A 27,201-nucleotide genomic window follows, 5' to 3' on the forward strand; every position below is an offset into this window, starting at 1 on the left:
CACCAGCTGCAGTCTCTCTTGACTATTCCAAACTTTCTCTTGCAGTTTTGGAGAACATAAGTGAGTATAAATCAGCCTTTTCACAAATCAGGCCTTGGCTCACGCTATTTGCTTCCCTCTCTGGCTGGCCTGCCCTGTGTAAACCTGACCCGTCTGGCACCCTCCTCAGCCACCCGCAGCACGTCATGGCGAGTGTCACGGTTGCAAGTGATCACTGAGCGTCACTGTCATTCCCCACTGCTGAAACAAAAAGACGCTTGTAGTTTGCACTGCTTTTTGAAGTGAAAACAACAACTGTGTTATGTATGTTGAAATAGAAAGAGTCAAAGTTCATGACTTTGGTTTATAACACTGAAAAGTGCATTTGAAGCTGCTGGCTTTTGATTTTTCTACGAATTGTCTTCAGACATTATGCAGTGAGTACACAGAAAGTGCGTGTTTATCGCCCGAGCTGTTGACTAAACTAAAGAGACAAAGGAAGGAGAAGATCTCCTGGACTGCCTTCACTATATTTTTCAGTTTTGTATCTAAAGCCAAAGTTTTGAGATAAACTGAACAAATTCAACCTATATTTCTTTTGCTGAGATAATTTACTTTTCTTCTTTTTTCAGGACTTCTTCATTTCAAAAGAAAGGAAGAATAGTAAATTGTCTCAACTAAACATTATTAGTTGGTAAAACTTTTTCAAAACTTAAGAGTTTGAGTTGGGCTCAAAACTCAGTAAGTAAGTTGCTCTGAAATTTTGGGTTTTCTCAACTTTTTTCGTTCTTACAGTGTCATGGCTGCCATTGTTTGGTGTATGTTGCTTTCAAAATGTAACGTACATATAGAACATATTAGTACTTACTTAACTTTAATTTGAAAATGATAAGTTACTTTACAATATTACTGTCTGTGCATTATAAAATAGAACAGGGTAATGTTGTTAAATACCGGTGTCCCTGCTAATGCCCTTAAATCTCACTACCCATTACTTGTATTAGTGGTGCAAAATACAGGAGGAGGGAATGTAAATATATACGAACAGCTGCTGCACCTGATTTATCACTGCTGACTGACCATCACAGCAGAGGAAACTGCATCTGACATTTAACATCTGGGAAAAGCTGCTGTAAAATCTGCAGCGCTGTTTTATCGGACACCCACAGAGGGAGAGAGACCTTCGCCAGGTTGACAAAAGAGAGAGGGAAACGGGGAGAGAACATCAGACAGTGAAAATGCTCAGTGACTGCAGCACATTGTGAAGTTATTTTATATCAGCTCTGTTCAGCGCCATAACATCAGACAAAGGAGCCGCGTGACAACCGGTTATTTTTCCACACAATTCATCCTCTGTATCACCCCCTGCTTCATTTTATGGACTTTTAATGTCCATAGCAGGTTCAATCAGGTACATTATGATTGAGGCAGACAATGATACTCATTAAATAGCACTTATATGTTATACACTGTATGTCGTATACTGCTTTACCAGAAATCTCATGACCGACTCCGTCAGTGGTCTCTTTGTTGAGCTAACGACATCAGGTCATTTAGCTCATATTTCCTCATATACAGCCTCCCACTTATGGGTTTAATGTACCTTTGTTGCTCATAAGAGTATCTTCATTTCAACCGATATTCCAAGTTTGGAAACAGAAAACTCTGTCAAAACAGTCTGGCATCAGATGTTAAATTTTCAATGCTGTGATGCAAAATTTTGCATCCATGATGATAACCAGTGGCAGGTTTAATAAAGATCCTGCAAAATGTTTTCTTATTTAAGTCACCACTGTTTGAAATGGCAGTTTCTACTTAAAAGTGATTGAGTCTGTGGTCAGTGATTCAAGTATTACAATATTTACATATTTGCAGTATTATGAACTGGGTGGCAGTAAGTTACAATGCAAACAAAACAATTCCTACTTCTGCAACTTCACATTAAAAGCAATTAAGTGGCTTTAATTATGAAGTACTTACAGGAAATGCAATGTGTTTGTCAGTAGGTTTAACACTCATCATTCATCAGAAATGTGTTTATGAAAAAAAAGATTGTTTTTTGGGTTTTTTTGCCGTGTGCAGGATAAAATAAGTAGAAGACACTGCTTTGTTTTTATCCAGGATTGTAGGACCAAAAGTTTGAGAACCCAAAGGAAGCGGCAGGGCTGTGAAGGTGTTTCTCACCTTGCATCATAGTTGGCCAGCAGGTTATGCAAACAGATATCTCAAGAGTCAGCAGCTTAACCTCTCTGACCCTGCTGGGAGAAACGGCCCGACAGCCTAATTTGTCGCCTGTCAACAGTAATCCTATCCATCATGTTGCTGATGTTTACCTATGCAGAACAGGGCTGTAACTGTGTGTACAGTACGTGACAAAGAGACACAAGACAGCCGAGTCATGCTGGAACTTAAAACCCATCAAGAAATACTTATGATGGTCCTCTCACCGCTGAAAACATCCTCGGCTCATTTATCCTCCTCTGCTGCTCACTTTAATGTACTCTATGAAGATTAACAATAATGCCTCTACATCTTCTTTCAGCTGTTTCTTACAGTCATATATATATATTTACTTACAAAACCATCGACTATCATAAGGCTAAGATTTGTTCTGTAGCTGCATGGCAGCCTTTTTTCCAAGTTTTCCAGTTATTTAATATTTTACTTTAAAGGGACACTCCACCAATTTTACATGTCAAAGTCTATTTGCTAGTAACAGGGGAAAGAACTACAGGCTCTGTGAAAATAGTAGTGTCACGTCTCTGTGGCTCTGGAGGAGCTCAGCTCATCTCATCTCTGCTCTGAGACAGTGTGGGGTTTGAAAGGCGTGGGTGTTTGCTCGGCTGGTTGTATGATGAATACATTGCATTATGGAAAATGTAGGCTCTAGTGGTTTTATAGCTTGACCTATACTAAAGGGCACAGCTATCTCGACTTCTGCTGCTTTGATTTTCTCATACAGTAAGTCCAGCAACTTTATGGAAATGTAGTATCAAATAGCTAGCGTACTCTTTTAAAGGGGCAGTCCAACAGTCACACTCATGAAGTTCTCTTAACTTTGTGACTTCTGTTGACCAGCGATCTAAGTCGCTGCAATTTCCCTTGGGATGAATGAAGTTGTGGGATAAACAGTAACAGGTAAATAATGTCTTCTGTGACTCTGGACCGAGCCCTTCAGAGTCTGAAAAAAAATAAACCTAATTATGCGTTGAGGGTTATCCCTGGTTGGTTGTGAAAAATTTGTTACAGAAAGGCTGTGTTACAATTCTGTGGAGTCTTTGGACTCTTTTGTCCATTGTGAGCCCCTCATCCTTATGCAAGCATGTCACTAAATTGCTGGAATACCGCTTTAAATGCACAGCAATGATGACACATTTCCAAGGATATTTTACAGTGAGAGTAGCCCTGTTTACATCAACTTATTTTATGCACATTTTGAAATATTGCTTTAGGAACAGCAAAATTTGTGACTGGTACTTTTTTAATTACATCATCTTGTGCCTTCTTCTTCTGCAATGATATACTGGTTTGCTAAGTGGAGAACGGTGCCACCTACTGCTTGAGTAGGTGGCGCCTAATATTTGCATAACTGTAGTGAATGGAAACAGTTAAGCTAAGTTACTCAAAATTTGGTAAAAATTTGCAGTATATTCAGAAAACCTGGCTACTGACTTGCAGTGTAACTGTAAATTGTTCTCTCATAATTTCACACGTCATTCTACTGTAGATCAAGCTAAAATTTGTCAATAATGAAAGAAAATGAACAAACATAATACAAAGGACCATCAAAGACAACATTTGCATGCATTTTGCATCATTTTTTGAGACATCATCATCAGCAGAAGCAATAATGAGATCTGACTCGAGCAGTGTAAAAGGATTTAACGAGATTAACCCAGAGATGAAGTAGGTGACTTGTTGGTCTTTGTCATCCATAAAACATCTTTGTTTGACTGTCTCTCCCTCTCTGTCTCTCCCTCTCTGCCACTCATTCATACGCACACACACACAGCCTACACGCAGACACACATGTGGACACACACCCTGTCTGTGCAGCAGATGCGCAAAGCCACATGGCTTCCCTCCAAGTTATTTGATGCTGTAAACATTGGAAATTGAACCACCGTATATAATTGAGACATCCATGGATATAGGCTTGTGTTGCCATGCAGATCCTGTTGATTATACATCATGTGTGTTTATATGCTGACTGAGCTAGTCCAGTAGTTTCTGAAAGAACTCGGGACGTCACGGCCAGTAAAATCCTTAAAGAAAATTATAGTTTTATTTACGTGAATATGAGGTATGATGTGATAAAAATCAGCGAGGAGCTTGTTTTGTCTCTGAAGCCTTGGCTACTTGAACTGAATCATTTTAGTTTGGTTAGAAAAAGTTTTATGGTGTGCAGTTTCATAACATTTAGGCTGCTGTGAATGCAAACATTGACTTTGTAAGCCTGAGCTGGCCAGATAAATCTGAATGTACGAGGTTCAGTGTGAGGTTGTTCTCCCACCCTTTTCAACCCTTCAATAAATAATATAGCAGAAAAACAACAGAGTCTATTTTCACCCAGGTGCAAATAGGCACATTGCAGCTATCTGGCTATTCACACCCAACCTCCTTTTTTTTAGCGATAAAGAGCGACAAATTCAGTGTCTGTAAGAGTTTGTGGTGGATGAATGGGGTAAGCTCAAGGCTTTCCTGTGGGAAAGCCTGGGAGATATTTGACAGTAGTGTGAGATTACATTTCAGAGATACATGTTATTTACTTTTTTTAAGTTTTCACACTTTGGTTAGGCTTAGGCGACAAAGCTACATGGTTAGTTTATAAAACGTAACTATTTGGTTGAGTTTAGGCAACAAAAATGCTTGGTTTAGTTTAGGGAAAGATCATACTTTGACTTAAAGTCACATTTTAGGTTAGTTTGCTTCAGCAAAATGCTGGCTGACCAGCTAGCTAATTGACATTAATTGTTACCTAACTAGTTACATCTGATAGCTTATGTTAGTGAAACACAAGCTAACTATATAGATAACAATTGAGTTAGATTAGCTAGCAAGTTCCAGCATTTTACTAACATTAGCAAATTCAAAATATGTGGCTTACACAGATCCCTCAACAACGTCTTTTAACAGTTTTCAAAAGTTGATTTTCTTTTCAATATAGACGAGCCTAGCACATAGCATATCTAAGGACAAGATACACAAAAGGAGACAGTTGACCTAATTTTTGGCACAATTGTAAGTCCCCCTCTGACTGTGTTTCTAGAAATGAACAATAACTCTCAAAGACTTTAGGAAAGACAGATCCTCAGCTTTCAGCCATGAGAGATTTCAGTCAGGGCAAGGGATTATGGGGACTGCCACCACAATCAATATTTCATAAAACATTTTATCAGCCGATTACGAATAATAAAAAGTTTCTTTACTTTGGATTTTGACATGATGAGCGATGATCCCCAGATTATGAGACAGCATCCTTTAACCTGGCCTGCCCTCTGCCCATCAGCTGCTCTGAGGCTCTGTCCCATTTGATCCGTTTTTGATTCATCGTCTGTCAGTGGCTGTCTGCTCTGGACACACTGAGAGTGATAGGGTTGGGTGAAAGAGGAATCAATGGAGTGTTTCAGGTCGAGACCAGCAGTGTCAGACCCCCAGACTGAGGAGGAGAGATGACGGAGAGGCAATAGACAATGAGGGAAGTGGTTTGTTGAGTGGTTTCAGATTCTGACAGCATAGCGAGAAACTCTAAGCTCCCATGTCCTTCAGGTCTTGGCTATCCACGGGCAGAAACACACAAATAATTCTCGCCTTCTGTTTTCAAAACCTTTGGGATACAACTCAACTGAGGGATTTGGCTTTGTCTGCATGTAAATGTTTGGCTTTCAAAGCAGCTCAGCTCAACGGAACGATTAATAAAGTATATTCTGGCTGTAGAAAGCATCCCAGCATGAGTGATGAGCTCTGCCTCATTAGGTTTCAAGTGCCAGGAGGAATTAATGGGTACAGAAAGTGTGTATTCATCTTCTCAACACTGCCATGTGCGCTGAACACAGGAAATAGCCGAACTTTGATACAGGGGTGTCTGAGGCAGAACTCATTTTTCGTTAGCTTTAGCTGATATCGATTTTGATCTGCTGGGAAAAAGGCTTGAAAAGATGACACAGTGGTTTATACGTGGAGGATTTTTATTTATTTGGATTCCCCTGACTCATCACTAGACTTTGATTTCTGCCTTAAGCCAAAGAAAAGTCTAAAGAGATGCTATGAAAGCCAATCAGCTCTTTGCTGTTTTGGGTTTTCCTTGAGGAACACAAATAACCCACAGCCTTGAATGACTGTCCGTGACCCCACTGCTGATTCAGCTTCCAACCGCCAGGACAAGATATGAGCACAATGTTCGTGTGGGTGTAAAATGAATTAATAAACATTGACAGCATTCAGAAAATAATCATTGGTTTGAATATAAAACCAATTGGAAAGAAAAACTAGGAGTCAACCCAAGACTTGCTCACAAAACAGCTCTGTTTGTGAAGCTTGACTCATCTGTGTTTTTGAAATACTGAGTTAGGGATTTAAGGTGGCATGTATTTTCCAGTGGATATGTAGCATTTTGGGATAAAACCCTTCAATTATTTAGCTGTGCTCATGTGCTGTAAAGCGCTAACGCCTGGTTTTCCAGTCCTGTCTTGAAGGAGGTCGTTTTCTGTCCCGTAGGAAGTGGTAATTAAGGTGTTGGCCCATTTGTATTTGACAGTTGCATCGAAGGGATAACACTTTCCAATTCCAGCCATCATACATCAGCCAGTTGATGCCTTCGGAGAGTCCCAATGTGTCCAAGCACACGGTGGAGGCATGTGTGGAAAATTAAGCTGCAAACATGCAGATGTAGCAAGTGTCTCGTTTTGTGGCTCACCATGTCTCAGTTTTTACCACAGAGTGGAAAGAGTATCAAAGTACGCTGTTAAGATGCTACAACTTTGCTGTAGAGATTACCAAACGCAATTACATGTGATGTGATCAGGGAGTTTTTAAAGAACAGAAGGACAGAATTTACACTAGTCCTTTAATGAATGGAAGAAAACATTAAAAGATAAAGTGCAAAAACAAATTAAAGCCAGAGTACAGTATTCTTGTCTTGTTGACTGCTAGAAAAACTGCAACAAACCAGTTTACACAGCTCAACTTCTTGTGTATTTGTGTTGTATTTCTCTCCAAAAAAGTGAACTTAAGTGATTGATTTTAGAGTTTTTAATGTTTTTCCTTCTTGTTCAGTCAGCCATTGGTTTCCATTAATTTTGTTCACTGTAAAAAAAAAAAAAAAATGTTCACACCTGAGTTTTTTCCAACTGACTCTTTATCAAGTCATGAGACCAAGTCAGAACTTCCTGTAAATTGGTCTGCAATCTAAGCCATCCAAAAAAAAAAAAAAGTTTTCACTGTAGAGACAAACTGAACCATGGTTGAATTTGATCTGAATGGACACTAGGTAGCTCATTTGGTAGAGCATGTGCCCAATGTACAGAGGCTAAAGAAGAATTGAAACCCATTTGGCTGCCTCTGTGCTCTCAGAGGGAAGTATCACACCATTGCTTGTCTTCCCTCGAAGGCGTCCATGCTGGAATAAAAAGTCAAATCCTTGTGACTAGTCACAAAAATTCTAAGGTGCACAACCAAGCAACTTGACAACTTTCTGGGCATTTGCGCAAGATATGACACCAGATATGATGTCAGTTTTGGTGTGCAACAGGGAAACTACAGCAAGCATAAATCCAGCTTGATGCCTCTGCAGCATGCATTTTATTCTAGGCCCCATTTCCTGCCAGTCTACAACTGTCCTCTCAAATAAAGGCTAAACAGCAAAAATGAAGTGAAGCAGCAGCAACTTAAAAAATACTGGTTTAATCCTTGATCATGACTCTTGACCTTGAAAATTGTAATTTCTCCTCACATGATCCTCTTCCATGGTTTCTCTGAAGCTTTCGGCAATTTCATAGCCTTCTTCAGTAGATGGAGTTGCTCAGTTGTCATGGAAATTGTTTATTTTCTAGATCTGGACACTGACTGATCCACTGTCAAAGAAATGCTGCAAACACCATGTGCTGTTTTGCAGACACGTTCGTGATTAATGATCACTGTCAGTGCCCCTGGATGACAAATATATTGTGTGGGCTCCTCCTCTATCTTTTCCCACCATCTTCACCTCTTTCTTAAAGTGCTGATGGTACCTCTTTATTAAATTTTGGGGAGACTGGTGAGGACAGGTTGAAAAAGGGACTGCGGTTTTGTACTCTGAGAGCCTTGTGTCACCCAGCCATGGTACAAGCTCCTTTGTGCTTTGCTGCCTGTGTCAGTTGGAACGTGATATTTTGATTTGTACTGTGGCTCTGTCAATGAAACATAGCTTAATTGAAACTGATTATTACAAAAACTTAACAGTTCCCCCTCATTATTCTTCCAGGCTTAGAGTGGCAAGTTTTCTTCCCGCAGTGCCTGTTGCACATGTGCCCTCCTGTCACTCCTCGGAACGCTCCCTCTTCCCCGCTCTAAGTGCTCCATGATTGGGTGAAGTGTGCCTCATCAAAATGCCCTTTTCCAAATTGCTTTTAATGGCTCATGCGGATCTGCCTGATGCCAGCCTGCGTCGGAAAAATAAATGATGTCGGTTTTTTGAGAAGCTGTTACAGGATGCCACAAAGCCAAACCGCCCACCAAACTAGCAGTTAAACATCGCCAGAACCCTGTGGAACATTAATGCCCCAGCCGTCATCAACGCCTTCAATCATTATTCTGCTTGTTTACGTCATTTTAGAGTTAAGGCCGACTAAAAACAAACAGCGGTTTCATCTAAAAGCCTCAGAATTTCTGGTTGGAGTGTCATTCGAAGGCTTAGAGGGGCTTCATCAGTGCTGCCAGCCGTCCTTTAAAAGACAGAGATATGTCCAACTAAAGAGATTTACTGTGTGTTTATGAGTTCGCTCCTTTTTATCTTTATCAGCTATTAAGCCAACCACACACACTGCCTGGGGAACAGATGCAAAATGCTACACTCTTAAAAGGTAGATGTTCTAGCTAGAACGATAAAGGATTGTTTGGCTTGTCCCCATAGAAGAACCCTTGTTTGGTTCTTGGTAGAATCCTTGATAAAAGTTGCACTTGGAATCCTACCTAGAGCCCAGTATAAAGGGTTATACCTAGAACCATCATAAGATGTTTCACTCATATGAGAGGTTCTGCAAAGAACCCCTCTGATGTAATGGTTCCACCCAGAATCCTCGCTGGGGTATTTATCCAGGACCTTTGCACTTTCCTTGAGTGATAACAATAACTCCAGCCAATGACTTCTACTGATTACCTTTTTATATTCCAAGGGGTTTACCTAGAACCTACCTAAAAGTTCAACTGAGAACTCTTTCTGATTCTTGGTAGAGCATTATATAAAGGTTCCACTTGAAACCCAGCCAGAGAGTTCTACCAAGGACCCAACATATAAGGTTATACCGAGAACAATCTGTGAAAGGTTTCCACTCAGGAATGATGGTTCATTAATGGTTCTAGAGAAGACTCTTACATGGTGTAATGGTTCCACCCAGAACCATTTCTGGGGTTCTATCAAGAACATTTCCATCTTCCTTGGCTGCTGACAAGAACCCAGTCACAAGGTTCTACCAATAACCCTTTTATATTCCAAGGATTTTATCTAGCACCAACCTGAGGGTTCTCCCAACAACCCTTTGATATTCTAAGGGCTTAAACTAGAACCCACCTAGGGGGTTCTAATGAAAACCCTTTTATATTCCTATGGGTTTATCTGGGACCAAACCAGAGGGTTCTACCATGAACCTTTTTACATTCCAAGGGTTTTAACTAGGACCCTCACAGAGGGTTTTCCCGAAAACATTTTTATATTACATATTAGCCCTTTTTGGTGCCTGGTCAAACCTTTTATAAAAGTTCTGCTATACCCTTCTACCTAAAGTGCTACCTAGAGTGCAACAGAAAGGGTTATATGTAAAACCTTTTGTGAATGTTTTTCACCCAGAACCCCCGATGAGAAGTTCTACTGCGAACGGTTCTATGGTGTAATGGTTCCACTCAGAACCCTCTCTTGGGTGCTAACAAGATCTCAGGCAGAGGATACTACCAAGAATCTCTTTATATAATGCAAAGAGCCCTTGATGAACTAGTTCTTTGAATGAAAAGAGTTCTTAAAGGAACACTTTGTGTCACAAAGAACCCATGATGAATCCTTTATTCAGGGTTCCTCAGAAGTTCTGGGTGGAACCTCAGCCCTTTAGGAAGAACCCTTTTTGAACCCTCATTTCTGAGAGTGTATACAGGAAGACCTCTCGAGCTTTTTTATGTAAATATTTGAAACTGAATGAGCCTAATTGAGTCGTCCTTTGATTAAAAAAAAAAAAAAAAAAGCTGTTATCAGGCATATATCACTAATTACATATCATCTGCATGCCTATACTGTAGGTTGTTTATTTTGGAGAACCGCTACATTCACCATAACCCTTGTGGTCAGTCTCATTAAGACTGCAGTAACGAGCGATCACAAACACTGCTCCGCACATGTCGCTCCACATACAAACTTCTGAAGGTTTGTGTGGGATAATCAAACGTACTCGCACCGGGCACACATGTGTCAGTGTGTGCGTGCTGCATGTTTGAAGGGAATGTGGAAGCCCACATGTGAGGGTGTTTTTGGTGCCTGCCTGCTGCAGGAACGTGTGTGGTGTTGGGAAGTGGAAGGATGTGAGTTGTGTCGGGCAGATGGAGGAGCTCTGTGTGTGACTTGTTGTCCCGTGGGACTCCCTGTTGGTAGAACCAATGTAAACATATCAGTCTGTGGAGGGAAAGTGATAAAGAGGGAGATGCTCGTCTTCGACAACTGCTGGTGCTGAGAAACAGGATTTTCCCTGAAAATTTGTTACAAAAACTACTTTAATTCAGTTAAATTGTGTTTAAATTAAAGCTAGCACATCTTAGGGTACCAGTCAATGAAGCAAAGCACGTCTGAGGCCAGCTCAAATGTACCGTCACACTCACATGGCATACTCCTCCTCTCACTGCAGTCTTTTAAAGGTCCAGCATGTAAGATTAACAGAAATCTATTGGCACCATGATGCTGGTTCCGCTTGCTGCTACTGTCATTGCTGCTGCCGTTCTTCTAATCATGTCAAGATTCCCAACTCACCCTCAGCATCACAGAGGGGAAACATTAGTGTGATCACCCCACATGTCCTGCTGTGTTGAGCTTGGTGCTTCCTTGTGGTGGGTGACAAGGTCAGAGCCTAGACACCAAACATCAACATTGTGCATGTTCTACATTCACATATAATCTATTTTATGCGAGTATTACTTCCAGCGGAATTATAAGTGAGACACTGTTCTTGAAAGTTGTTGATAATTCTGTTAGATATGCTGTAATTTTTTAATGGACCATTGAACAAAACATTCCATTCACATCCTCTATATTAGGACGGTGGCAGAAATCTCAAAGCACGTGCAAATAAAATCAAAATAATGCATACATAGATTCCACTATTGAGAGTAAACTGACCGTTTCATATTAAGACTACCATGGGGGGGACAGCAGAACTGAAGCAAATACCAATCATTGAATTTAATGCTCTATATACTAGCTTGGGTGGTTTAAATGTGTACCAGGGTATGAAAAAATCCCAACGGTGTGATTTTCAATGCCATCATAAGTACAGATGCTCCTCTTTGTATTGAACTGATAAGGAGGCGCTGTATTGTAGTGTGACGCTTACACCACCAGGGGTCAGTCTCTGAGCGGCAGTGCAGCTGAGCAGACAAACAGCTTCCAGAAAAAGAAGAAAAATGTCTTGGTGGTAACAGTCCTCAAAAATGAAGGCTTACAATTTTAGTGGACAAACTTTCTTTTTCAACCCCACAGAGTTACAAAACGTCCTTAAAACTTCAGAACTTGCCTGAGAATAATCATGTTTTTATTTTTTCTTCAGTATAGTAATTTGCCAAAATATTTTTTTGTGCTCTATTGCTTTGTGTATTATTACCACCTGGGTCAAATTTGCCCCTCTGACCAAACTGGCCCCAGTCTGCCTCCCCCCACCACCAGATCTACCTGGTCTGATTGATTTTTTGCTTATGCCTGGCACAGATACTGAAAGTCTGACACTAGTCTCAAAATACAAAATAAAATAAAAAAAAATATCCCCCCTTATGTCTTACCCAAAAAGAAAAAATGGAAAATAGCAAGCAGATTGATTTATTGTTGAACAGTGTGACATAAAAAAGTAGTTTTAAATTTAAAAAAAAGTCTGTAATGCTCAAGTTTGTCACAACCACAAAATGAGAGAAATCAAGCTTTCTAACGTTGCTGATGTTCTCTGGCTTTCTGTCCATTAAGCCAGGGCTAATTCTCTCAGTTGAATAATATATCACATAAATGCACATCATTAAGCCATGGAGGACAATATAGTTCAACTCAGTGGGAGTAATAGAAGAATCAGCAAGTATCCAAACGGCCTGTGTGCAGATATGACTCATTATTCTGCTTCTGCAAAGTCTCCCTCTCGCTATTAAAGAGACATAGGGACGCTGAGTGAAGACAGAGAGAGTGAGCCTGCTGAGGGCAGTTACAGCTCATGAATCATCATTGCCCGCTGGACGTCTGTCTGATTTGCCCAGCCTGCCCTTTGTGTGGCCTTGGCACGCTGCGCCGGAGCGGAGCGCTTCGACCTTTGACTTCGTCATAACAGACCTCCTGAGGGGCGTTGGCGGCCAGCCACCATGTTAATAGAGCCACCCGTTAGCCACTGCAAAAATCCCCCTAATAACTGCAACCTCACTGGGCCTTTGTGAAACTGATACTGAACAGTTTGCGGGGGTGACAGTTGTTGACTATGTTGTGAAAGGCCTCAAGTGGGCCACAGTGACCCACACACCCTGTGTTTATGTGCAAATGTGTATGTGTGTGCATGGTTTTCCATGTGTGTTTGATTCTGTCTGTGTGCATGTGGCATGTGTGAATTTACTGTATATTTGCTGGTGTACCCATTACTGGTAATGTGGATGACCAGACACTCAAATATAACAAATAAAACACTTTGGTTTTTGCGCCAATTTTTCATGCATTTAAATGCACAATGTGCAACATTTGCCTAAAATCAATGTACAGACTCATATGAAGACAATCCCACAATTCAGTCATCACTTATGACCTACTAGAAGTGTGTGGTGGAGTCTCTATCTGCAGAGATCACACTCTCTGGATGTATTTCCTTATTTTCTCATTATTTTGCTGTTCTTGGAACATTTGGGACCAACCCAAAATGTCAGTATTTGATGTCCTTGCATCTTTCTGGTGCTTTTACGAACAGCTCAGAAAAATCCTATCAATTCTACTTTTAAGTAAAAGATCTTGGACTTGTTCTGTGTACACAAAATGTTTATTTCTCTCTAAAATCTTTTCAAAAACATGCTGATTAAACAGCTGATTATTGCAGGGTCCCCTCCAAAATATGCAGTTTTAGCTTAAAAAAGACATTTGTTAGGCACTGAACTATGGCTGTTTCACATAGGGCTACAGATATCAAAGTCATGACCTGCCTTACTCTGCCTCTGATTGGCTTACCCTGATAATCTTACCCTAACCGATCACTCCTCATATCTAAACCTAACTTACCCCAACCAAAGGAGGCAACAAGTACTCACCAATCAGAGGCTGTTTTATTTGTAGTTTCAGTTTTGTTTTTTAATAGAACCTTCGATCAGACATTCACTGGGTGTTCATAAAAACTTCAAAGAGGGTTTCCTTTTCAATTCAATATCATTACTTGAACAGTTCAGAAACATATTTTCAGCTTTGTGCATAGACTGCCACAATTCTTTTATATCCTTATTCCAATAAGGTTTGTTTTTAAATAACTTCCTTTTTCAATAGTGGTTGTCTTCAATTTTGCCATCAACTTCTATTTCTTCTTTAAAAAACGACTGTGCCAGTTATCTACATGTTCCTGTTCTCTAAAATATAGCTGCTTATCTTTCTTTTTTCAAGTGACATCAATGATCTACATGTTCCACAGACTTTTCGTCAACTCTTTAGACCAGAAGTGATTCAGCACAGTAAAACAGAAAACTCAGGTCTGGTGTCAATAAACTGCCTTCACATGCAAAACACGTGTAAGAGTGGGAGACCCTCATGTGCGTCATGAGTCATGTTTATCCTGAGATTATTCATGTTATTGTACTGGAATTATATCAATAATCACAGTATTCTCAAGGTCAAGTGTAAACACATGACAGAAGTTACCAAACTGTATCAGAGAGTACAGCCTGGAAGCACCATCGATGTTAGATAGCTGAGTCTCTTGCAGATGTGCAGATGTGAGACTTTGCTTTCCACTCACATTTTATTGTGAATTTGCCATAAAAAGAAAACACACACGCAAACACACAAATCTTTAAAATATAGTTAAATAACTAGGGTTTAGTCCATGAGCTCAGTGCTAACACACAATGGAAATTGGCATCGCGACTTGGGTAACTTTATCTTAAACAGATCCATTTTACCACAGATGCTTAACATAAAACAGCATGTGTGCTCAAACTTTCAGACATATATCCCCATGCTCTGTGGCAATTAACTAATATATAATATATAATATTTTCTATTTTATTTATTGTTCCCTACTTGATGAACAGGAACAATTAAATCCAGCATTTTGCTTCAAAAAGTATTTTATTTACCACTTTTATATGCAGTATAACAGTGATTCTACTGAAATAAAACCCAAAAAGACCAACTGACATGTGACACGTGTGATTGTTTTTTGAAAATGAATCATGATATACAGTTTCTACAAGTGTATGACTCAACTTTTTCACATGGTCTGGTGTTAAAAAGCACACAAAAATCACAATCAATTGTAATAAGTTGTTATACTTGTAGAATCGCAATACATATCAAGTCTGCCAAGTGTGGTGATAGTATCAAATCGAGAGATTATTGTAACGTCACAGCCCTGTAGTTCAGTGATAAATATCTTTTTTTTCAAGAGAAAACTGCACATTTCAGAGTTGTCTGTTATTGTGACCAATCAAAGGCACACCTGTCATAATTATGCTGTTTAATCAGCATCTCTATATGGCACACCTGTCAGGTCTAACACACATTTTAACAAACTTGCACACAACTTAAAATGAACCTTTTGTGTGCATAGAAGAAGTCTGAGATCTTTTACTTCAGCTCATGAAAAATTGGACAAAAAAAAAGTGCTGCTTTTATATGTTTGTTATATGAGTGTTTATGGGCATGTGTGTGACATAAATGCCAAGGCAGGCTGCACCCCAGGCTGTGTAGGTGGCGATACACTGCGGTCAGTATGTCACGAAGCCGGGTGCTAGGGTCGAGCGGGGGTCGGGTAATAACCACACAATGACGTGCTTTATGGGTAATAACGCTGATCGTCCGCGTCCTCTGAGCCCTCTGGCCCGAGACATTTAGGCTCGTTGAATGTTAAGTATGGTCACATTCTTGCTGTGTCTGTCCTTTGTGCTGAGTGTCTGCCATCTTCTCCCGACAGATCGAGAATGTGGACGCCTGCCTCAGTTTCCTGGACGCCAGAGGAGTGAATGTACAAGGGCTCTCAGCAGAAGGTAAGAAGAATAAACAGATTCTCAATTCGAGGCCTGATTAAACTCGTAATTGAATCAGTGGAGCAGCAGAAGAGGGATCTCCCTGTTGTATTTCTAATCTACAGACCTGGAAAATTCATTTGGCTCCAGCACCACCCAACCTTCTGTGGGTAGCTTTCCATTTCTTCACGGCACCAAGTATCTTCAAAAACTGGTTAAAACCCATTTCCAAGACATGCTATTATACTTCACAGCAATGGAATTTACCACGGTGGTATCATGACAGGGCGCACAGTTTCTCCATCTCCAGCTTTCACTATGGCAAGTGTAGGCAATCATTAGGGCATCAAAGGGGATTGTGGGAGGATAAAAACTCCAAGGAGGGATTCGCCTCCCGACCATCAGTATATACAGTACATGGCTTATATGACAGCAGCGCTCTGTGCTGAATGACTGCTGCCCAAATTGAATGATAAGCTAAAAATTGTCTCACAAGGCCACGGTTGAAATTACAGTTAAGTTCCAAACTATGTTTTGTTTTACACATATTCAGGAGGAACACAATATTCCCCCAGAGTTTGTAAATCAACCCAACTGCGTGCAAAGAGTTTCTCTAAAGTCTTACTTTGCAGACACGCTGGATCAGTTAATGGTTGTCAGGTTGACTGATCCTGTTCATTTTCTGTGGAGAGCAGGAGATCCAGCCACACTGTGCATGATGGATGAGTCACGGTGAGTTGACAGACTGGGTTTGAATTTGCACAGTCACAGCTCAACCTCGACGACATACAAATGAGTCCGTCCGGGGCAATCTACCAGGCTCACGAAACCCAAGAAAGGGTTACTTTTTGCCTTGCCTAGTTTTCAGAAATATTTTACTGCATTCTTTAGCTGTAATATTAGAAATTTTGTGACCCAACTGCCATTTTGAAAATGGACAAGCCAAAATGACTCAGTATGTCACCCATCAGCGTTTAGTGGTCCAGTGGTGCTTCCTTTCCTGGGGGGTTCTTTAGGTCAGTTGTTTTGTCAGAGGGGCACATTTGACTGTGGACAAATGAGACAAAGAAGGGGCCATTGTTCAAGCTCTCAAAATTTTTCGCTCAGTATAATCAAGTACTGGCCAAAACAATTTTTAATGAAAATTGGTTTAGAATTAAGTGAGTTACAGTCGATTTTGTAGTGAAGTTGCATTATTTAATAGCGGCCTTTGAATGCTCCGACATGGCAACCACGCAAACACATAACAGAGATCATTTCGTAACACGCCTAACTTTAGTGAATCATAAGATATCAGGTACGGGGGCAGAAGCTCTGTGTTAAGATGACACAAAACTTTTCAAAGAACATCAGTCTCTGAGCCACAACAAGGGCCAAAATGTGACCTACAACAGACTAGGTAAGCTTTGTTTTTAGCCTAGCTGTTTTTGATGACTCACAGTCCCTGCAGCAATCACGGGTTGTTCATAGGTTTTTCAAAAATTTTAAATAACCACAACCACGAGAGGTCTTTATGAATGTGCCAAAAATATTAGGGTCATGGGTCCAGTAGTGTGTGAGATAAAAACAAGTATGGATGTTCTGATACATGTTGTACACCGCTGGTGTGTTGTGTAAAACTCAACATGTCAAGAAAACTAAAACTGAACTCATTCTTTCTGACTGAGTTTTTCTCTAGAGACCCATACCTGCAGGTATGTCTCAATTATTCTAGCAGAATATGTCTTCAGCTGTTATTTAGGACCTGTGCTCGCCCAGACCCCATGTTGTTTCTGCTCCCCTTTAAACATTAAAGAGGTGAGCATGCCCTTGACCTCTCCAGCAGCAGAAATAGTCCTGACAGCCTGACACACTGACCGACAGCTCTAAATTCTGTGGCCCCCACTACAGCACTAAAAACAGCAAAGTGACTCACTAGGCCTGGAATTTCAAAGTGGGTCTGTAAATATATGGGCTATTGGGTTACTCTGTCCATCGCTGTTGCTGCTGCGTTTCATCACTCCCTTCACTCAGTCTTTCTCTCCCTCACTCTTAGCTTTTGTCAGCCTTACTCCGCACGTGCTGTGTGGGTTTGTGAGTTGAATTAGGTGGCCGTGTCAGCCCTCTTATGTCTAATTGAATCAGCTCAGGGATTTCCAGATTCTGTTGGCTGGCATATGCCGTCTTTATTATCTTTTTACAAGGCATGGGAATAAAACAAAGTGGAATGTTTGATGTGCATACGGGCACAGGATTTTTTTTTTTTTCCTGAGAGAGCCTACTTGTTGTAATAGCCTCTCTAGAAGTCCCTTTGCATCTCTCTGATGGGAGGTTGTAAAGCGAAGTTCCGGAAAAACTCATCTTGTTGAAGAGAGTTATGGTTCCCCCTTAGACACTTCCGCTAAAGGAGGTTATGAGCCATAATGAAACCATGTCCGAAAACATGTCCAGTGACTTTATGACTAAACCAGGCCAAAATCCTCATCGTACAAATCTGTTGGGGAATTATTACGAAGCCACTTTTATTGTGAACATGTGCGTAGCTCCAAGCACCAAAAACAGTCCCGCCTATTCAAACTCAAACTCACACTTGACCTCTTAGTACAAGCCATCAAAACCAAAAACACAAAAAACGTTTTACTACTTGAAATGTGATAATTATCCACAGGAACTTCTGTCCACCGGTACCAGCTTAAAAAAAATAGGCGTAAGGCTCCAAAACACACATTTCCTGGAGTTGATAATGAGTTACAGTGAGGGGTCCTTACAACAGGTCATTAAAGCCTCTTTCCACTGCAGGATCAGTTGTAGTGCTGGCGGGCAACCTACAGTATGACCTGCTCACCCTAATAAAGTTCCTCCTGCTTGATCTCAGTGGGTGCAAATGTTTTTAAAATAGGTCTGATTTCATTAGTCCACTTGAACACCCATCTGTGCTAGGTCATCGAGGGGTGCACCCTTGGTTCTCTGACCAGAAGATGAGGTCTCGGGCGAGGGAGAGTAAATGTGTTGCTTATCCTTTCTGGCTGCAGAAGTGGCTCACTGTGTATTACAAACTTGGCTAGTAAACAAAACATAACAATGGAACAATAGTTGTTTGAAAAATTAATTGGAAACTCAGTTATTCAATTAAAACAAAGCTTCCACAAAGAAGCTGAAGGGCAACAGCTGAAGCAAAGGCGTAAAACCCAGCAGTGGGGTTGTAAAAAGAGACCCTGGCTGGATGTGTATTGTCTGAGGATTAAACCCAAGAGAGTCTGATCAAGGAGGTAAAGACAGAATATATAGTCACACAGTATTTATCTTCCTTGTTGTATTACCCAGCCATGCTAGAACCTTTCCTTCACCTCCTCCAAGGTCCTCTGTGACTCATGAACTAACCTCTCCAAATAAGAAGAAAAAAAAACAGATTGAATGAAACCACGTCAACCACTTAAAAGGCCTCCAGAAGCAAAGGCCCAATTTCATTGAGCGTGAGCCAAGCAGAAACACTTATCCTCTACACTGCTGCACAGCAGCAGCAGCTCTCCTGTTTTCAGCAGATGAAAAGGCTGTGTACTGCTGGCAAAAATGTCTAATGGGAGCTTTCCCCAATGTCCTATTGCTGTCTCACAGAATCCAGCTACCCCTTTTTCACTATCACAACTTCTCCTAAAACTCTCCAAAACTTGAAAAGGGTGCAACAAAAGCGCCTACAGAGCTTTGGCCAGTTAACAAGCTGAACTGGCCAAACAGAAAACAAGTCATGTAGTACTGCTGTGTTTGATCTTATCACTGAATTGGCTTTTTCAATATTTAGTCAAGACCACAACCCTGACCCTAACACCCTAACCCTACTTAACCAGCCCCAACCATAACCCTCATCTTATCCTAACCTCAACCAAGTTTATTAGTTGCCTAACCCTAATCACATCTGGGACATGGGACACACTTTCAAGTCTCCGGTGTCAAATTCGTGCATGGTTAACCAGCCATCCCTTATACCACAGAGCCAAAGTGCAAGATCAGTTCAACAAACATTTCTAAATGGGTTACATTAGTAAGAGAGCGACAGACAACAAGTTAATGTATGGAGTAATGTTAGAAGAGGTTGTATCAGGGTTGAAATGATATCAGAATAAGATTCTTTTTACTCTAAGTTAGAAAAAAGTGTATTTCCTTTTTCACTTTCTCTTATGATAGAACATCCGCAACTGTTTGATATTGATCAAGGATCGGATTACCCTCAGGAGGCAATTTGTTGTACATTGAACAGAGCTGCATATGATCCAAATATTTAATATTTAATCCCTTAGCGAAAATATCAATCATACATATTTTTCTACTGCTGCTGCAAAGCCCCCAGGGTAATTCTGTGCATTTCAGTGTAGACTAGGTAACATAACAAGACAACATAAAGTAAGATACAAAAATGATATCAGAGCACAGAGAATAAGTGGTGGTTTGTGAAGAAAGACATAATAAAAGATGTATTTCCTGAACTGAATACTAAGGAAATATAAAAGATAAACCATCTACATGATGCTGATAATAATAGTTTTGGCTAAATTAAATGATGGAGACCATCCTCTAATCACTGAACTAGTGATCTTGCCAACACGTTCTCATCCCAGCTTGTTGACTACCAATGTCTTTGTCACACCCTTTAGCAGCCGTATGCGACACTGCCAGAGATCCTTTTTATCACATGGTTAATGTTAGGAAATGTGTGCGTTTGGGTAGGTTTAGCCATCAAAACTACAAGGGTAGTAAATGTCGGGGTAAAAGACCATGAAAAGTGTGTTACAACATAAATTAATCCGCAAGATGAAAGTCATGACTCAAGTCACATGACACACATAATAACATGTGCCATAAAACTTTAAATAACATTTTGCTTTGACATGGGACATAACCCCGTTCTCCTGGGTGAAAGTCGTGAGTTTGTTTGAGCCATCCATCCATCCACCTCCTCCATATGCAAACTTTTCCCTCTTTATTCTACGTCAAAGCCCAAAGCATTTTAGTAAGCTGCAGATGAGCCGAAATGGAAGTAACTTGGTAGCTGCTGAGTTGCCGAACGACATGACAAAATGTCAATATTTGACGACTTGGGAATGAGAACACTGTTTGTGCTCCTTCATGTGCAAGTCATGGCTGGGAATTACATGCTTTTCTCCTGTTAACACCTTGCTCCTCCGAGTCTTTGTGCAGTATGTCCAGTTTTTCCAAGCTGCAATGCTCTAGTCTTTGATCAGTTGTGTAATAATTTGATTAAACACTTGAGGGAGCACCAGGGATGCACGGATTGATCCCCAGAATATCAATGCTATAGACAAAGTCTTGATTTGAGGATCAGTACTGGCGTCAGTACGATCAATACCACAAAACTTTATCCATTGCACACAGTGACCATTCCCATAATAGACATTCTTTATTTACCTTTAAAAACTGTCTTGTGTTTAAACATGCATGTAATTAAGTAATTAAAGAAGAATAGTAAAAATATGAAATTCTCATGTTTGGCAAATTACTAGGTGGCAATATAGCCAAAAGTAGAATAGTAGTAAATTATGAAACATTTCGCTCCCTTACATAATAGTACATTAGCTGCATTTTACAGTAAGTATAAGCCTAGATATCAGTACTGGTATTGGTGATCTTGGTCCTGTAATTACTTGATATCCAGTCAAACCAAATGTTGTGGTATGTCCCACCCAAAACTGATACTCTGCTTTGTGGTGCACAATGCTGAATGCTCAAAGAAGTTAGCATGAAGCAGCAATCGTGAAACTCTGGTGCCTGAGGACAGTTGCTGCATTGCCCAGTTGGTAATGAAACACTGGTGCAAGACTACACCTTGCTAGAAGTTTCTTTGACTAAGAAACACTCCAATGTGCTGCTCTATATCCAACCCTGACCTCAAGGGCAATGTTCCTATTGGGAATGATGAAGTATTATTCATCCTCATCATCATGATGTCTATTACTTTTATCAGTTGCCACAGTTTTCATTCCACAGCAGCTCTTTGGTCGGCTGAATCTGCAACATTGTGTCTCCCTAAAGCACAGAAAACGCTGCTGTTCAGATTCTCTCTAAGGCCCAGTATAAATTACAGCCTCTGGGTGTTAGAAAATGGAAAACACCCCCAAGAGATTAATCTTCTCCAACTTTCACAGTCTCCAAACAGCAGAGCCATGGATGGCTGGGGGAGAATGTTTGAGCCAGCCTCCACCAGATTGAAAAATCGAGTAAAAAAAAAAGCCCTGCGTCAGCCGCTGCCATCCTTCCTGTGCCTCTGTGTGCCAGCTCTCACTGAGGGCTTTGATATGAAAAGTCCATTTCACAAATGGGTGCGTTAGGCACAGTGATCAATTCTTCCCCCTCTTCTGTGAGACTGCTGAATCCCCTGTCGGCTGTGTGTGAAGCAGTCTGTGTGTGATGCATTTGTTTGAGTTTTGTCTGAGATGAACTCAGGAGCTGTTGAGGATAAGATTAACACTCTAGACAAAGTTACTCATTGATTAGGATCTTTCTTGCTGTTGCAGGCTCAGCATATTTAAAAAGCAACTTTGTCTGTACGGCCGGAGATCTCAAAATAGGAATGTAATCTCTTTAATTCTCATACATACTCTTAGAGTTCATTTTCAATATAAATATATTTTGGATTATTGTGTTTTATCTTTGTTTTGGCCTTATCTGTGCTGATGTTTTCTATCTTATTTCACTTTATTAGTTGTCATTTCGATGGTGAAACCCTACACAACTGTTGTCATTTTCCCTTTTTATCTCATCTCTTTAAATTATTTCACCTTTAGCAATACACAGAAATGTGACACTTCTGCTATAATCCTACCACTGAACCAAAAGGATCTGTAAATACCAAGTCATTGCTCTGCAAGTCACAAGTAAAGATTATACTTTCCACATCTGCGTGAAGGTCTGCTAGGGTCCGTGTGATGAAAATTTCATTATTTGAGGTTGGAAATGTTCTGATCTCTGTACGGATGTCCAAGAACCCAAACTTGTGAGCACACCAACTTGTCGGGGGACTTGTCCATGCGGCCGCTACAGACAGATTATGGACTACAGACTCTGTGGTGTCCACAGCTGTCCGTGTATGCTCAGTTCGGGACTATAATTTAGTCCTAAGTCTTAAGTCTTTGCTTTCAAGTCCTGAGGCATGTGCCACGACAAGACTGACAAGTCTTACGTCCTGGAGTCCTTGAGTTTTGACTTTAAAACACTAAGTTTCCATTCTCATTGATCCACAAAGTTGCTAAAATTGTTAAGCTAACGTTAGCTAACCGTTAGCTCTCAAACTATGTTCATATTTGCCTCAACTTACTGTTTTTTTGTGCAACTTCAAAAATTGATAGACACTGGGAGTTTTTGCCTCTCCATCTGTAGTTTTCGAGCTGCGCATTTTGCACAGTGCATTTCTGTTATCTGTTATCTTTGGTATCATTTTTTGAAGCTGGCACTCAGTAACATAACAGACTTTTTAATCTTCAGGCTTGTGACTAGGTATCAAGTATTTTCAAGTCAAAAGGCTGAAGTGAAGTCAGAGGTCATTGGTGTTAAAATCCAAATTAAGTTGCAAGTCTTTCTTTGATTTTGTCAAGTCATCCAAATTAATGACCTCTGCTAAATATACTGTCAGTTCCTGATTTGATAGCAAAAGCAGAAGTACAACTGAAGTATTTTTGGCTGTCTGGCCTCAGACTTACCCTCACACCAGACTTCTGCCAGTTAACCACCAGTCTGGAAGTTCCCATGCTGAGCTTCTCTCCTAAATGAACCAGCTGTGTGTTAGCTCATGTATGTGAGCAGATGATTTAGTCTGGATCCATGACAACTGTTTCTTCCTGTGAGCAGCAGCCCTAAGTCATTCCTTTACACAGTAAGTGTTACTTCATGCTGAATACAATTAAGTGACTCTGAACGCATATTATATACAGTATATCAATATCTACTCCAGTTAAAGCCAGTGTATAATTACTCTTATAAAACTCTTATGCTTGCTGTACGACAGCTGCACTCTGTCCCCTAGTGCTTTTTTTTAAAGTCAACATATGTTCATTTTGCAGTGTTTGAAAGACACAATAAATGATCTGGAAAATAATCATTTTTTAGCGTCACAGGACACTGCTTTGGTTCTAATGACAAATGAAAAACAAAAGTTTTGCACCATTTTCACTTGCAAAACTGACTTTATTCCAAGAAAAGGCATTTTTTAAAGCTGTGTCTTACTCTACTCAGAGGAAATAAATGGACACCGGGTGAACTGACATGATGCTGGAGAAGAGGCTCACATTTTCCTTCCGCTTTGTTCCTCCAGAGATCAGGAATGGCAACCTAAAGAGCATCCTGGGTCTCTTCTTCATCCTGTCGCGCTACAAGCAGCAGCAGCAGCAACAGCAGCAGTACTACCAGTCCCTGGTGGAGCTCAGCCAGCAGACCAGCAGCACCGCACCGTCCGCAAGCAGCCTCAAGACACAAGACATGCAGTCCAGGTAAGTCAAAAGTTGTGTTTCGGTGGTTTGGTCTTGGTGTGTTGGGTCTCATTTGGGACAGAGGTAGCCCAGAGGTCACAGAAGCGAGCTTAAGTTGCTGGTTTGAATTAGTGAACCAATTATTTTTTAGGATCCGTGCTGGAATAGAGGTCGGTTGATTTATCGCTTTTGGATGCCTAATTAGGTCCAGTTAGAGCTTTTGTAAACAGGAATTTGATGGATATTACCGCCTCTCAGTGGTGTTGAAAATGAATAACAGCCTTCGTGGAAAAATGTTTCTCATTAGGGCTTCTGCTGTATCAGCTCCAGAAGGAAGTTTTGACAGGGAGGAGTCAAGCTGGCTAACTGCAGAGGAGTTAGTAGATTTACATTTTTAATGGAGTACAGGCCTTAAATTGTGTGGACAGTACACTTACTACTCTCTGCTTGAGAGACACATATAAGAAGATTGATACTGCTCTCTTATCTACCCGTTAAATATGACGCTACAGCTAGCAGCCTGTTAGCTTAGCATAAAGACTGGAAGCAGCAGGGTACAGCTAGCCTTGCCATATCTTAAAGAGATGCATTGTGTTTTTGTTACCCTAGAATGCGCCATTTATACCTACAGAAAGTGTGGGTCATCTTCCATGGCCATGTTGCACCACCATGTTTCTACAGTAGCCCAGGATGGACAAACCAAACACTCTAGAAGGGGCCCTAAGTGATTTTTGTGAGTTTCATGGCACCATTAGGTTCTCCTACATGCTGGAAGGGAAGGGGGAGATATGAAGTGTTTGCAATCTACAAGCTCACTGCTAAATAAATCATCCAGAACATAACCAAGCATAAAATGGCAAATTGTTGTTTTTACACTTTTGTGCAGGTTATACAAACAAGATATAACATAAAATATAATATTACAGTACAGAGCGGCTAGCAGTAGTCTTATGCTTAACAGACAGATATGGGTGTGGTATCTGCCAGAAAGCAAATAAATGTATTTCCCAAAATGTTAAACTTTTGTTTTAAAACTGGCTGGGTAAACAGAATTATTATAAACAATAGCAGCCTAAAAAATATCTTCTGACTCCATGAAAACTAACATAACACTTCAGCAGAGAAACGCTGACAGATGTTGGTAATAGAAGTATCTGAGTCAGGAGAAAATTATGAATTTGTGGTATAATGGAATCATATGTCTCTTCTAGACTTTGAATGTTGAACTGAATGGATCTGATAAGATGGGGTTTGTGATGCTCAAAAAATGTATCCACTGTTTCACAGCCGCCCCTCATCCAGTTATTGTGCATGGGGAAAAAAATTGCTTTCTGAACCAGGGTGCATCATTTGATGAACATGCAATACTCTGTGCAGCCGTAGAAATAGCTTCACAGCCTGGCTCCATTCCTGGGGCTTGGTATTAAATCTGATATATGCTTCAAGAGCTATCACTTAAGTCAGTTTCGGCTGTGTCTGAAGACTGCAAGTTAAAAAATCTAAAAAGTATGGGGCTGTAGTCAGCTCCTCATCTCTGCTTACAGCTACATTAGCCTACTAACATAACAAACCCAAATCTTGCACATTGGACAGGTTAGCCTTTAAATCTTTCTGCTAGAAAGGTCTTTCCAAGACTTGGTTAATGCTATTTTTTAGTAATTTGATCTTTCCCTAAAGCAAACCAAGTAATTTTGTTGCCAACGTGACCAAGTAGTTTTTGTGCTCAAACCATACTTAACTGAGACAGAAAACAAAAAAATTCAACAACAAAAAAATCCTCAAGATACAAACATAAGAAGTCAACATAGTCTCAAGATCAGCGTCAACAGAAAGCTGTCTGACAGAAAGCCCTGTCTGGCAGACTGCTCTCTGACGTGTCTGATGGAACGATTGCTGCTAGGAGGAGCTTCAAGTCCTCAAGCCTAACTTTTTATGTGCCCAAATCTCCAGCTGAACTATGAGTGGTCTTTTCTTTTTTTTTTTAATTGTCTGTCTTGAGTCAGAACATGTTATATTAGTATAATGCTAAATCAGTGGAGAATTCTTTTAAAGGATGTTAAGTTGTCCTTAGTTTACTAGTTTTAAGTTTTCAGTATGAAGATGTTCATGTTTATTTACGAGGTACTATATGAAGTCATGCATTGTACAGTAGAAGTGTTGGCATACAGGCAGCTCAGCAGTAGAAGGCAGTAAAAGCTGTTTGTGATGTAAATAGACAGAGCAGGCCTTAGAAGAGCATCTAAAGGAAGGCCTGACATGCCACACATGAGCAGCATTCTCCCTAACCAGATCAAGTTACAGCACGGCCGCACTGCTTGGCAGTGCAGTGTGTGTGTGTGTGGCAGTGTGTGTGTGCGTAAAATCAGAGCTATAAGAGCACTTCGTCTCAGTGCTCGAGGAGAGGGCATGTGAGTAAGATGATATTGTCGAGCACTTTAGCCTTACTCTGTTTGGACGACTGGGGAGCTGGTAGCGGTGGGGTCAGTGTATCATGTGTGTGTGTGTGCGGGGGTTATTAGGGGCACAGCTGCCTCCCATTCCCACACTCCTGCCCCCCACCCCCACCTCACAACAGGTGGAGAACGCTCTCATACACATACACACAGAACAGTGAAGTTCGAAGCACACGGCTGCATCAGCCCAGCCTGGCAAGCATGGCAAACCAGCACACACACACACACACATACACACACGCACAATACTGATACACTGTAAAAAAAAAAATCATACCAGATATTAGTGGAATCAGCACATTAGCACATTTCCCAGCATGCATTGTTTGAGAGTTACATTTTAAGATTAAAAAAATGTAGAAATGCCTCTTCAAACTGAGAAAATGTAAAAGGAAATCAAATGTGTTTGTAACATCAGTGTGACTGAAGAGTTGTTGGTTCAACTTAATATCTTAAGTTAACTGAACATTTTTCAAGTCAAGCACTTCTGAATTAATGTCAAGGTTTTTTGATGACAAATGTTAATTTGTCTTGAATCATTAAAACTTCATTCTAACCCTTTCTTTACAAATTCAATCAACTTAAAAATTTAAGGCAGCCTGGACGATTTTTAGGTTAAAACAAATAGTCTATTTTTACAGTGTAAAGGAATTACAGATTGAGGTTCAGACATATTTGAGCTA

General features: G+C 40.5%; 1 protein-coding gene across 2 annotated transcripts in view; it reads left to right on the forward strand.

The window, feature by feature from the left end:
* Positions 1-27,201, forward strand: part of nav3 (neuron navigator 3) — a 277,797-nt gene that overhangs the window by 94,158 nt on the left and 156,438 nt on the right. For both annotated transcript variants that reach the window (XM_084711111.1, XM_084711112.1), the window contains exons 4-5: positions 15,561-15,633; positions 23,912-24,086. In XM_084711111.1, the coding sequence (XP_084567237.1) occupies positions 15,561-15,633; positions 23,912-24,086 (248 nt within the window). The remainder of the gene's footprint in view (positions 1-15,560; positions 15,634-23,911; positions 24,087-27,201) is intronic.

Source organism: Lutjanus erythropterus, chromosome 22, assembly GCF_056507025.1.
Source record: "Lutjanus erythropterus isolate fLutEry1 chromosome 22, fLutEry1.hap2, whole genome shotgun sequence".
Taxonomy (NCBI): Eukaryota; Metazoa; Chordata; class Actinopteri; order Lutjaniformes; family Lutjanidae; genus Lutjanus; species Lutjanus erythropterus.